Source organism: Paramisgurnus dabryanus, chromosome 19 (genome assembly GCF_030506205.2).
Source record: "Paramisgurnus dabryanus chromosome 19, PD_genome_1.1, whole genome shotgun sequence".
NCBI lineage: Eukaryota > Metazoa > Chordata > Actinopteri > Cypriniformes > Cobitidae > Paramisgurnus > Paramisgurnus dabryanus.
This window is the reverse complement of record NC_133355.1, coordinates 31,406,403-31,418,046: the sequence shown is the minus strand read 5'-3', so window position 1 is coordinate 31,418,046 and position 11,644 is coordinate 31,406,403. Positions and strand designations below refer to the sequence as shown.

At 34.1% G+C, this 11,644-nt stretch overlaps 2 protein-coding genes across 4 annotated transcripts; both read left to right on the top strand.

The window, feature by feature from the left end:
- The first annotated feature begins 801 nt into the window (after positions 1–801).
- psmb10 (proteasome 20S subunit beta 10) lies at positions 802–5,641 on the top strand. The gene is made up of 8 exons (XM_065290904.1): positions 802–1,009; positions 1,975–2,068; positions 2,338–2,435; positions 2,562–2,702; positions 2,831–2,946; positions 3,164–3,222; positions 4,733–4,884; positions 5,067–5,641. Exons 1-8 carry the CDS (start codon positions 945–947, stop codon positions 5,176–5,178), a joined length of 837 nt encoding a protein of 278 aa, XP_065146976.1. The 5' UTR covers positions 802–944; the 3' UTR covers positions 5,179–5,641.
- A 669-nt stretch (positions 5,642–6,310) lies between these two features.
- cenpa (histone H3-like centromeric protein A) lies at positions 6,311–10,641 on the top strand. 3 transcript variants are annotated; one of them, XM_065291010.2, is made up of 5 exons: positions 6,311–6,503; positions 7,126–7,274; positions 8,769–8,884; positions 9,945–10,019; positions 10,280–10,641. In XM_065291010.2, the coding sequence occupies exons 2-5, from the start codon at positions 7,157–7,159 to the stop codon at positions 10,406–10,408; spliced, it is 438 nt and encodes a 145-aa protein (XP_065147082.1). In that variant the 5' UTR covers positions 6,311–6,503; positions 7,126–7,156; the 3' UTR covers positions 10,409–10,641. The 3 variants fall into 3 exon arrangements, with proteins under 3 accessions (XP_065147082.1, XP_065147084.1, XP_065147083.1); XM_065291012.1 differs by lacking the exon at positions 6,311–6,503 and adding an exon at positions 6,695–6,802; XM_065291011.2 differs by lacking the exon at positions 6,311–6,503 and adding an exon at positions 6,832–6,991.
- Positions 10,642–11,644: the final 1,003 nt, after the last annotated feature.

Here is an 11,644-nt window from a genome sequence, read left to right as displayed (position 1 = left end):
CTGCAGCAACATGAAATGAGGATCTGACAACAGGGAGAGAAACGGGTGAGTATATGTAGCTGAGTGATGATGAGGATCAGCTGGAGCGAGACAATCAACACACAGGTGAGAACAATCAACTAAACGAGCACATGGAGACTACGTGAGTACAAACACAAAACATGACACGGAGGAAACAGTGGATTTCCTACCGTGACAAGAACATTATACACTGTAGGAGGAGAACACACTTGGCACAGAGAACAGGCTCATTATTAGACTTATTATATAGATTTAGAAATTTGAGATAAGTTTATAAAATTGCCAGTAACAAAATCACATTGGGGCGGTTTCCCGGACAGGGATTAGACTAGTCCTAGACTTAAACACTTTTAAGAGCTCTCCAAACTGAAAATAACCTGCACTGACATATCTTAAAATACATCAGTGCCCTTTGTTTTACCTCAAAATGCACACAGGTAATATTTTTAGTAAGGCATGTTTGTTAAAACTAGTTATATTTCCTAATTAAACTAAGGCCTAGTCCTGGATTAAGCTAATCCTGGTCCGGGAAACCGCCCCATAATAATTTATTCAAAAGCTTTATCTGTATTTAATAGTAAATATTAGGTTTTCAATAATTATATAATCTTTTTACTTACTGTCAATTTTTTATTCATATTATAAAGCATAAATATAATTTGAGAAAACTACAATGAATTAATTGTAACAATTTAGACATTTTTTTTAAAGTTAGTCAAAAGTAGGCCTATATTTTTTCACAGAAGCTATCATGTGTCATAAGTGAAAGTGAAACAAAAACCTGCTCATGCGTTAAAGTTGCTGACGCACTGACTCGCCGACATTTTATATATGAGACAAGTAAACACACAAAAAGATAGTTTACACAGTCATTTATTCAGGCCTTAACTCGCATTATATACTACATAGTGTGCAGGTGAACGATGCTGAACACATCAAAAAAGTGTCAGAGCCTGACCGGAGGATTTTCTTTTGAGAACACACGCAGGTGAGACATTCATTGTATGTTTATATTTAAAAAGACTCAAATGCGATTAAGCAGAAAATCTACAGAGATTATAAACACTACAGCTTCTGTGATGTGTTACATACGTTTGGAATTCGTTATAAATTAGTATAATCGGACTAGTTATAGGAACATTAGCTTAAATATGAGCAAACAGACATGGCCACCATTCAAACACCCAAAACACTTTCAAAAAGTATTATGGTAATTCTGTAATGTTGGACATGCTGCCAAACCCTGTCTGGTGCATGTTCACTTCATTGAATGTGTACGTAAATACTTTACTTTTTAAACAAAATAGTATGACAGTTGTCCTTTGATCCCATGATATGGAGATATGGAGAGGAAGTAAAATTTTTCTTCTTTAAAAAAATTCTCAGGTTTAGGTTTCATTTTTTAAATCTGAAAGGCACACATCTTAGCTTGGCCACAAAAAAAAACTATTGAACATGTAGAAAAATACACAGCATACTAAACATGTTGACCTATGTGACAACATGCCTCTTTTCAAATGTATTTTAAACAGAAACACAGAATCACAGTGACAAAGGCAGCTAGTTTGAGATTTTGTAAAACATGATTTTTTTAAAATATCATTTTCACAAATATAAGAAGTATCCTTAGTTGACTTACTCAGACAAAAAAATTGACCGCTTAAGATTTTTATAGTTTGTCCATTAAACATTGTTTGCTATTTAGTCAGTGTTACTCTCCATTTTAGCTTAATCCTGTCAGTTACATCTGTTACATGAATGTTAACATTTAAAAAAAATATGATAATTAATAAGTAAAGTGTTTAGGTTTTGTTATTGGCAAGGAGTCTTAAAAACAATGATTGTCTTAGTGTTAGAGTTTTATATACCAGGGCTGCTTTAGCTGAGGCTGGCACCTTGGTGCTATGGTGTTGCAGTTTATATTAAACAGGTCTGGATTTGCCTTTTTCATAGAAATGCTGTTCTGGAATCAAACCTATCTGAGAAAGGCTACAGTGCACCAAAAGCAAGAAAGACTGGCACCACCATCGCTGGCTTGTTATTCAAGGTCTGTTTGACATGTCTGATTGCAATATGTGGTTATGTAATTAATGTAATTATGTATGTATGAGTAAAGTCTCTTGTCCCTTATTGAACATTTGAAATCATGAATCACTGAAATGTAAATATACTACTATATATTCTATTATGTAAAATGTATGTAATTATATATAATTATATATATCTATATAAACACTACATAATTTATATATATGTATCTAATATAAAATGTTATAATGATATACAATAAACAAAATGAAATGCATTTGATTTTAGGATGGAGTGATTTTAGGAGCAGACACGAGGGCCACGGATGATATGGTCGTTGCTGATAAAAACTGTATGAAGATCCACTACATAGCCCCCAATATCTAGTGAGTGTTCTGGATCTTTTCTTTGCCTGACTGTTGAAAGAGCTTGAGTCTTGGTCAAAACTATATTGTACTACAACTGTAACTTATAGATATTTTAAGATATCTTAAATAATTTTTTTGTCGTAGCTGTTGCGGTGCAGGTGTGGCAGCTGATGCTGAAGTCACCACTCAGATGATGTCATCAAATGTGGAACTTCATTCGCTCAGCACTGGACGACCTCCTCTCGTTGTCACTGTGACACGACAACTGAAACAGATGCTGTTTAGGTGGAAAAGTGATGCTCATTCAGTAATTTGGTCGGATAAAGTGAAAGTGCCAAAATAATTAATAATTGATTATTTATCTTTACAGTACAATGTATGAAGTCCATTGATTGTTGATTTTCATTTTATAGGTATCAGGGGCACATTGGTTCTTCTCTAATTGTGGGAGGTGTGGATGTTAATGGTCCGCAGCTCTATAGCATCTATCCTCATGGTTCCTATGATAAGCTTCCTTTCCTTACCATGGGTAGACTTGATTTTCTTGATTCCTCTTTTCCTGATTGATTTTCTGACATTGAGCCCTGTTTTTATAGTAGCCTACCATATTGAAACATAGTATAACTATGTTTTGGTCTCATGACATGTACAGTCTGAGCACAGCTCTTAAATTTATGGTTGACTGATGAGAACATTCTGTTAGATCTTTAAAGTTGAATCGCATTAATGCTAATTATATATTTTAGGGTCTGGAGCAGCTGCAGCTATTTCTGTATTTGAAGATCGATACAAGCCAAACATGGAGGTGAGACTATTGTTTTTACATTTTTTTGTTGATATTCCCATACACTATGCTTTTCAGAATTTTATTTTTTAATTATCCCGATTTACTTCTGGTAGCCTATTTTAATAGTTAGTGTTTTGAGTTTAGGTTTATGTAAGTCTGCTCTATAAACCAGATCTAAAATCATATACGTATAAACCTGCTGCAAACTGATTCTGCAAAAAGAAATTTAAGTCATTTAAATTATTACCTTGAAGATTTTATTTTAGGATTCATGTTACATTATGTAATATTTCAGTGTTTATTCAAAGGCTCCATTTGAATATTTTGCCGTACAATCGATCATACAGACCAAACAGGAAGGCCTGGAGGCATGGGTTTCAATAAGGGGACACATTCTGGTCTTTTGACTATAAACAAGCATGCAAACTTTTATGGAGATCTGGCAATAGCTTTTTGCAATTATGCTACATTATAATCACAGGATAAAGCTTGAAAAAAGTTATATAGGGGGAAAAAACGAAATAAAGCATCATATCTACAACATAGGTGTTGATATTGACAATATTAAATGTGAAAATTGTGTTTAAAGAGGATTAATCATTCATTTTATTTTAAATTAAATATATAATTAAAAGTCTGTGCAAAGCATGAAAAGCATGCTTAATGGAGTAAACACAAAAAAATGTGCCTTGCATTAGTGGAGATTTCTGGTGGAAAACAAGCACCCTTAAAAAAGTTACCATTTCAACCAGTAGATGGAAGCAGAGGATCGCAAAACCATATTATGGTCAATTTTTAGATGTATACATCATCTGAAAGGTGAAAAAATAAGCCTTCCATTGATGGTTCCATATGGTTGGTTAGGATATGACGATATTTGGCTGAGATACAACGATTTGAAAATCTGAAATCTGGGGTGGCATTAAAAAAACTATAATTTTGACACATACAATGGGTCTCATTCATGAACAATGAAAATATATAACACAAATATATATTATAGGGTTCTTTTCCTTGTTCATAATTATTGCGTATACGAGTGGTCTAAAGTGTTCTTACCTTTTTTTTGTATGAAATATTTTGTTGATTCATGATTTGTGTGTTAAAACAAAACGCTGAACGCACATTTCATGAACAAATTCGTGCGTGCATGCTAAGTGAATGAGACTCATTGTTTTGTTGGCTATTGCTACAAATATACCCGTGCAACTTTTGACTGGTTTTGTGGTCCTGGGTAACATATAGTTATTTGACAGGTCTCGCTTTTGAATTTATTTTCAAAAATCACTAGTATAACATTTAAATGGCATTTTTTAGAGGTTTTTCACTTCATTTGTTCTGAGGTATCAGTTTGTAGTATAATATGCCATGTTATGATGTGAAACCTAAAAATGTTGTTTTAAAGAGGAGATGTGCAGTAAGCATTTTTGGAGGTCTTAAAGCATTTGATAATTGCTCCTTGCAGCTATGTTTATATTTGTTCCTGTTTGTCAAATCCATATGTACATAAACTGTCTGGATTGAACAGCTGGAGGAAGGAAAGCAGCTAGTGAGAGATGCCATCACAGCAGGGATCTTCAATGACCTGGGTTCTGGCAGTAATGTAGACCTGTGTGTGATCACTGAAAAACGAGTAGATTATCTGAGGGGATATGACCAGCCCACTCAAAAAGGACAAAGGTAACACACATAGGCCTGTGTCATATGGAAAACATCACTAATGATATCCCAAAAGATAATCATGTTTTATCATTTTACCTTTATGTCTGACACTGTCATCTAACTTTCAAACAAAAACATTTCACAATTTTTAATAACTTATTATTCAAATGAATAATGTCTTATCTCTTCCCATGCACCAGGGAGGGCACATATAGATACAAGCCAGGCACTACTGCCGTGCTCACAGAAACAGTAACTCCATTAACACTGGATCTTGTGGAAGAATCTGTTCATGTGATGGACACTGAATGAAACCACCAAGAGAACATCTGCATTTCATCGCATCTGTCTCTCTCAAAGAACAACATTCATAAGCTGTTTTATACTTTGCTTGATTGCATGTAAGAGTTCATCTTGTTGTTCTACATCTAAGATGGTTCTTGTTTACATGATGGCCCAGACAATTGCCTATAATTTCATCTCAGCACAAAACGCCAATAAAACTAAAACAGTTCTTGAAAGTGTATACATATTGAAAAATTCAAATAAACAATAACTCACAAGATTATAAAATTTTGCAATATTAGTGCCCTAAACAAGATATTTTACATAACAGAATCTCTAAAAATAACAGTTAAAAGTTTACATACACCTGATTCTTAACACTGTATCATGTTGGTCAATCAATAAGAGTTTTATATGTTTTGTGATGGTTGTTTAAAGGTTTATTGTTTGTCTTAACCCAATAAACTGTTTAATGATCTTCAGAAATATCTTCCAGGCCCTGTTGAATCTTTGCTTTTTATCATCTTCTGTGTATTGAAACCCTGTTCACTAGTGGCTGTATAATGTTGAGATTCATCTTTATAAACCGAGGACAATCAAAAAGACTCTAATTTTTACAAGATATAGAAACTTTAAGTGATACTCAAGAAGTCCCCATACATTTTAGTCAGGAGGTGTATGTAAACTTTTGATAGGGTTTAATTAAGCAGATGATGCTGAAAAGCTGACAAAGACAAAGTGATCGGTTACTCTAAGTTATAAAAACAATTCAAAATAGCTTGACTTAATGTGTTAGGTTTTATATGAGTTATAAATCACATCCCAGCATGTGCTCTATTACTGTGTCAGCATCTAAACTGCCTCTGCCTGTCTGCTGCTGATGTGAGTGTCACATATCTGACATAGGATGCCTGTTAAAGTGGAAACATTAACAAAAAAATAATAATAATAACAATCTAAAAACAAACAAAGCTGCCATTACATTGGTTAAAATATAATTACATAAATCATGTTTTAACTGTGACACCAGTATTGATTGAAGTTTCAAATTTATTTGTCAAGTTTACAGATTGTAAGTTTGTCCTTATTTAAAATCTGTTATGATGCTAGGAGGCACTCGTTCCATGTGCATGTAAAAATGCATCGAAGTGCACGACTTCCTGTTTACAAATTTGAAGTCTTCTCATTGGATCAACAAAAGTAGACGTCTACGTATTACTTTACAGAGAGCTCACGACATGGTAGTTAACGCATTCTATCGACGTTTTAACAAATGAACTTGTTATAAGCTGAGTTTTTACTTTACGCTCATACTGGCGAAAACCTGCAACATAATTCCTGACCAATTACAGGTAATTATTTGCGATTTCTGGTTATTCTTAAGCATTCTCAGTTTTATTTAATATATATAAAGGAGTACAAATCACATTTTTTACATTGACTTTTTAATTGTTGGGTACATGGTACTGTGTATGTAATGTATACTATGCGTCGTTCCAGCCAATCAAATATAGTTTTCTGGTGACGTCATATGCCTATTGGCTTCCTCATTGGCCAGTGAACTACAGAAGGCGCTCAGTAGCATTGTTTGAAATCGTGCGTGATAGAGGATTTTACATCTACGAGTTTCAGTGCTGGAAAAAACGAGATTGTATGCTGATTCAATGTTATTGTTGTTGTTTTAATGTGCGGAATACATCGCCTAGAGAGTGTGTTTGTGTAAAGTGAAAGTGCTTTGGTTTCATAGTGCTGTTTATATAAAGTGTTTACAGTTTCGCTCTTTACGTTTGCATCTCGTGTGTATAGTTTAAAGGCTTTATTACAACATAACTGCAGTCACGTAAGTTACTTATCGTAGTTTTTGGCGGGTACTTACTAATTTAACGTTTTTATTAAATACGTTTCTTGTTGACTTATGGTGTGTATGAATAATATTAGATGCATTGGATTTATAGTTGCATTGATGTGTTGCAGTCTCGTCCTGTAAACCTGATATTGTGTGGACATGCGGCACAATAAATCAGCACATAAGCGAAAGCCATCGACCCCCAGGCGCAGATCCCCTCCTGCTACACCAGCAGCACCCTCCACATCCAGAACCCGACGCACCAGTGGACCATCCGGTAAGGTGTTTCAGATATGTACCAAAATGTAAGGTATAGAAGTCTACTGTTTTGTACAATTTATTGTTTGGGTTATCTCCCGTTCGTACTTCTGTTGCCATTGTCGTCATTTTCTCATGGCAGGACTTGCCTACCTCCCAGCCAGGTTTGAGCTTGATGAGGTTTTTTAGTTTACCTTTTTGTTGAATTTGATTAGTCTTTATAGTGCTTTGAGATTTAGGGATATTGTTTGCCAAATTGGTGTTAAAAATATTTTTTTCCCACTTAATTTTTGTCTGTGGCTTCCATACCTTTTGTTTACTATAGCCTGTACATGGATAAAGGTATATTTCCCATTTTTAAGATGCCTCAGATCCTAGTTTATTAAAATGATTTCTATAATTATTTATATTCTAAATTAAAATGATATCTATATTTTATCCACTGCAAAACAATTGTATCTAGAATCACATACAAAAGCGAAGATCAATAAAGAAATATAAAATAGGAGGATATTATTCTGTATGGTTGGCTGTGCAATATCAATGTTTTTGATTGGCCATAATAGTACCTGTAAGTTGCAACCTCTTAAAATGTTTTTGAGCGCCTGTCCCAACAGAACAGAATCTATCGAGAGCGGATCACTTGAGGTAAAACAACAGGAATAAACAGTGATTTTGGCAGCAAGTCTGAACAAAAAATAGTTGGATAAAGCTGAACTGTAAATATGGATAAAGCTGTGTTTACGTAGCTGAAACAACCCCTGTTCAAATGTAAATTCTGTCTAATGTGTTTAGTGTTACCAATTATAAGACACGTTTTGAGAAAACAGTCTCCTAACTTCTCACACAAGCATGTGACAGATCCAGAAATACATGCAACAGTGCACAAAAAGCATGAATACATGCAACAGAAACGGGTCAAGCATTTAAATCTTTTACACTCTGCAAATGTTTTGGCAAATGTAATCTATAAACTGAAATATACAAACACTACTAAATAAGAGCTAATAATAAGCAAGTTTCTATTCTTGAGTGTAAGACTTGTTTTTTTATGGGGTTAGGCCTATGATTTCCCCCTACTAATTTTTTTAACACAAGGGCACATGACAGGGCTATAAATAGTGAGGACTAAATCCAGGGAGTGCATTTCAAGGTGGGAGGCAGAGTTCAAAATGTGGAGATCTTCTATGCAATGCAATAGCCTCCAAAATCTGTGCACATTATATACATAGATAATGGGGGATTTTGTGCCTATATATAATATAAAATATGTCCCCAGCTAAAGTCCCTCTAGTGAATATTTGCTATTTCCAGCACTGTTTATAACAGACATGAAATTAAGATGTTCTGCATATTTATTTGTAGTTGTCACTCATACTACTCTATATCAACTTTGTTTAGACCCTTTATTTTAAAAACTATAGGGGATTGAGAATAAATGTGTTAACTTCAGTAAGTTATGTCTAAGCATGATTTAAATGGCTGTCATCAATCTGTATTTGCTCTTTACTAGAGAAATCCCCACGCAAGAAGCACAAGTTTCGACCTGGGACGCGAGCTCTCATGGAGATACGCAAATATCAGAAATCCACAGATCTGTTGTTGCGCAAGGGCCCGTTTTCACGACTGGTATGTTTTAAATTCTCATTTTTAGCTTTTAAGGTTAACTTAATGATATTTATTTAAACTTTTATGCATCGATGCAGAATATTTTTATCATAAAAATATATACTACACAGTATACTACACAGCTCTAATATGGTGAGTTTGTATATCATTTTCAAAACAATAATGTCTTTTAATTTAGCCGTTTTGGTGTAAGATCAATTTCTCTTCAGTGATCTGGCTCCAAACTGGATTTTCCAACTTACTTTAATATTTTTAAGCTACTTCGTTTAATCAACCAAGTGAACCATGCTCCAGCTCACCTCTGCAACCCGGCCGGGGCGTGATTAACCAAACCGCGCCCGGCCGTGGTACAGAGCGATCACACTAGTCAGACGAACCAGGCTTTGGGTGTCAAATACAAAAATACAACATACTTGCAGGCTGTAAATCAGAAGCGCCAGATTAGAATTGCCCCACTTTTTGGATAGTCGGCTTTGTACTTTGCCAGGTTCAGGAAACTGCTGCACACACTTAAATAATTTTGTTGTACTGTTCTGAAACCGTTTTATAAATAATACAGCAAAACTGATTTTTACTTTTGTATTCTTTTGAAAGGCCATCCAAAACACTTTCGCAAAGAAACACACAGCATGTGCATAACATGGTGGGGGCTACACTTTAGTGAATACTGAAGCCACGTCTTCTTTCTTGGAATATACATTTAAGCGGCATTATGCAAATATTCCTACACAGGGACGTAGCCATTATAGCTAGGTCTGAATCTCTTTTAGGTAGAATTATAAATTATTTGGTATGAGACTTTGACCTTATATGTGCATAACAGCTACAAAACAAACTTAAGAAAAATGAAAATGTGAAATCGCATCATATGAACTGTTAAAAAGCACTTCATGTATGAAACATCAATTCTTATTCTTATTTATTTTCTTTAATATCTACAAATACTGATACAATGTATAGTTTGAATACACTTGTTTTGGATAAAGGTGTTAATGTAGATTTAAATGGCTCAGATTTATTTGATGACATGATTATTTTTATTCATTTCACATGCATACAGGTACGTGAGGTGTGTCAGACATTTAGCCGGGAGAACTTAATGTGGCAGGGCTATGCACTAATGGCTTTACAAGAGGTGAGTGACCATTATATTTGACTATTTACCTTGTAGGTAAACCTTTTCACGATTCCCAGAAATATATCATATTGGGTTGTCTATGGAAAATGCATGTTGATTCCTCCTATTTTTCCCAATTAGTGTAATGCATGTTGTGAGTTTGTTGTAATCTCATCGGATTAAGAGAAAAACTACATATTTTTATTTATGATGGTAGTGAAAAAAGTACCAACGTTGTATAAAAAAAGCTTACATTTTTGTTAATTTTTGTTCTTTAGGCTGCAGAGGCGTTCATGGTCCGTTTGTTCTCTGATGCCAATCTCTGTGCTATTCATGCCAAGAGGGTGACATTGTTTCCACGTGATATACAGCTTGCCCGTCGAATCAGAGGTGTTGAAAACATGTGAAGTTATATTTTCTTTTCTTTTTTTTGGACTGGATACAGTGTATAGACATGTTTTAAATTTCCTATACTTTTCAGACCTCAAATTTAATGTTCAAACAATTAAAATAAGCATCCAAGAAAGTTACATGTATGTCTGAAACATGGAAACATTTTAAATGGTTTTTATTGTAATGTATAAAAAGTTCAGTGTTGTAAAGTTATGTTTGTTGTTAATAAACATGTTGTTTTATAGTACTGCTGATTACGTACATGTTTTTGTTGGCAGTTGTTTGTACAGTTAACTTTAGATTGCTTCTTTCAACAATAGACATTGTTTATACATAAGAAAGCATAAATTGTGGCATTTGGGAGTTAGATTTCAAAAACTTAATAATAAAGGAGTACATTTTATTTGTATTTTACATTTTCTTAGCTAATAATAAACCTTTAAATATAAGTTTGCTTTCTTTTATCTTCCTTTCAGTTAATAATGCAGAATACAAGCACTGTTCTGGATAACAGAATAGTTTATAAATGTATTTTACCTAAAACTTTTACTGTAAATGTCATGATATTTTGTACAAATTATTTTTTATCATATAATTTAAAATCTCCCTGAACATTTTATGATTGCTGTCACTTTAAAATAACACACACAGTAAAACCTAAAATGAGGAGCCAGGTTTTATAAGTTGATGTATTTTGTCCTCTAGGTGGCAGCAAAGCCATGTGTGCATGTCAGAAATTCAACCAGTGTGCTTGCCCAGATCTCTACATATAATAATTAAGAGCATGTGAGGGTAAACTGCAAGCTTTATTCATTGTATTTTGTTTATCAGATTTTACATTTAAAGGGGAAATCTGACTTTTTCCATGTTAAAATGATATAATTGGATCCCTCGTGTTGCTACTGTCAACCTATAAAATATGAAAAAGATTAACCCAGTAACTTAGTTTTGGTAAATCATTCTCTGCAAGCATGTGAAAAAAATAGGTCATTGAAATTCCCCCCCCCCCCCCTCGTGATGTCAGAAGGGGATAATACCGCCTCTTAATCTGCACCACAGCACTTTCTTTTAGTGCAGAGATCAGCTCATTTGCATTTAAAAGGACACACCCAAAAACAGCACATTTTTGCTTACACCTACAAAGTGGCACTTTTAACATGTTATAATGAATTATCTATATGTTATTTTGAGCTAGAATGTCAAATATGTACTCTGGGGACACTAAAGATTTTTTAGATCTTTAAAAAGTC

Coding starts and splice junctions, on each gene's coding strand:
- psmb10 (XM_065290904.1), top strand. CDS start 945: ATGCTGAACACATCAAAAAAGTGTCAGAGCCTGACCGGAGGATTTTCT. Junction 2,069..2,337: donor TCGCTGGCTTGTTATTCAAG/GTCTGTTTGACA, acceptor ATTTGATTTTAG/GATGGAGTGATTTTAGGAGC. Junction 2,436..2,561: donor TACATAGCCCCCAATATCTA/GTGAGTGTTCTG, acceptor TTTTTGTCGTAG/CTGTTGCGGTGCAGGTGTGG.
- cenpa (XM_065291010.2), top strand. CDS start 7,157: ATGCGGCACAATAAATCAGCACATAAGCGAAAGCCATCGACCCCCAGG. Junction 8,885..9,944: donor AGGGCCCGTTTTCACGACTG/GTATGTTTTAAA, acceptor ACATGCATACAG/GTACGTGAGGTGTGTCAGAC. Junction 10,020..10,279: donor CACTAATGGCTTTACAAGAG/GTGAGTGACCAT, acceptor TTTGTTCTTTAG/GCTGCAGAGGCGTTCATGGT.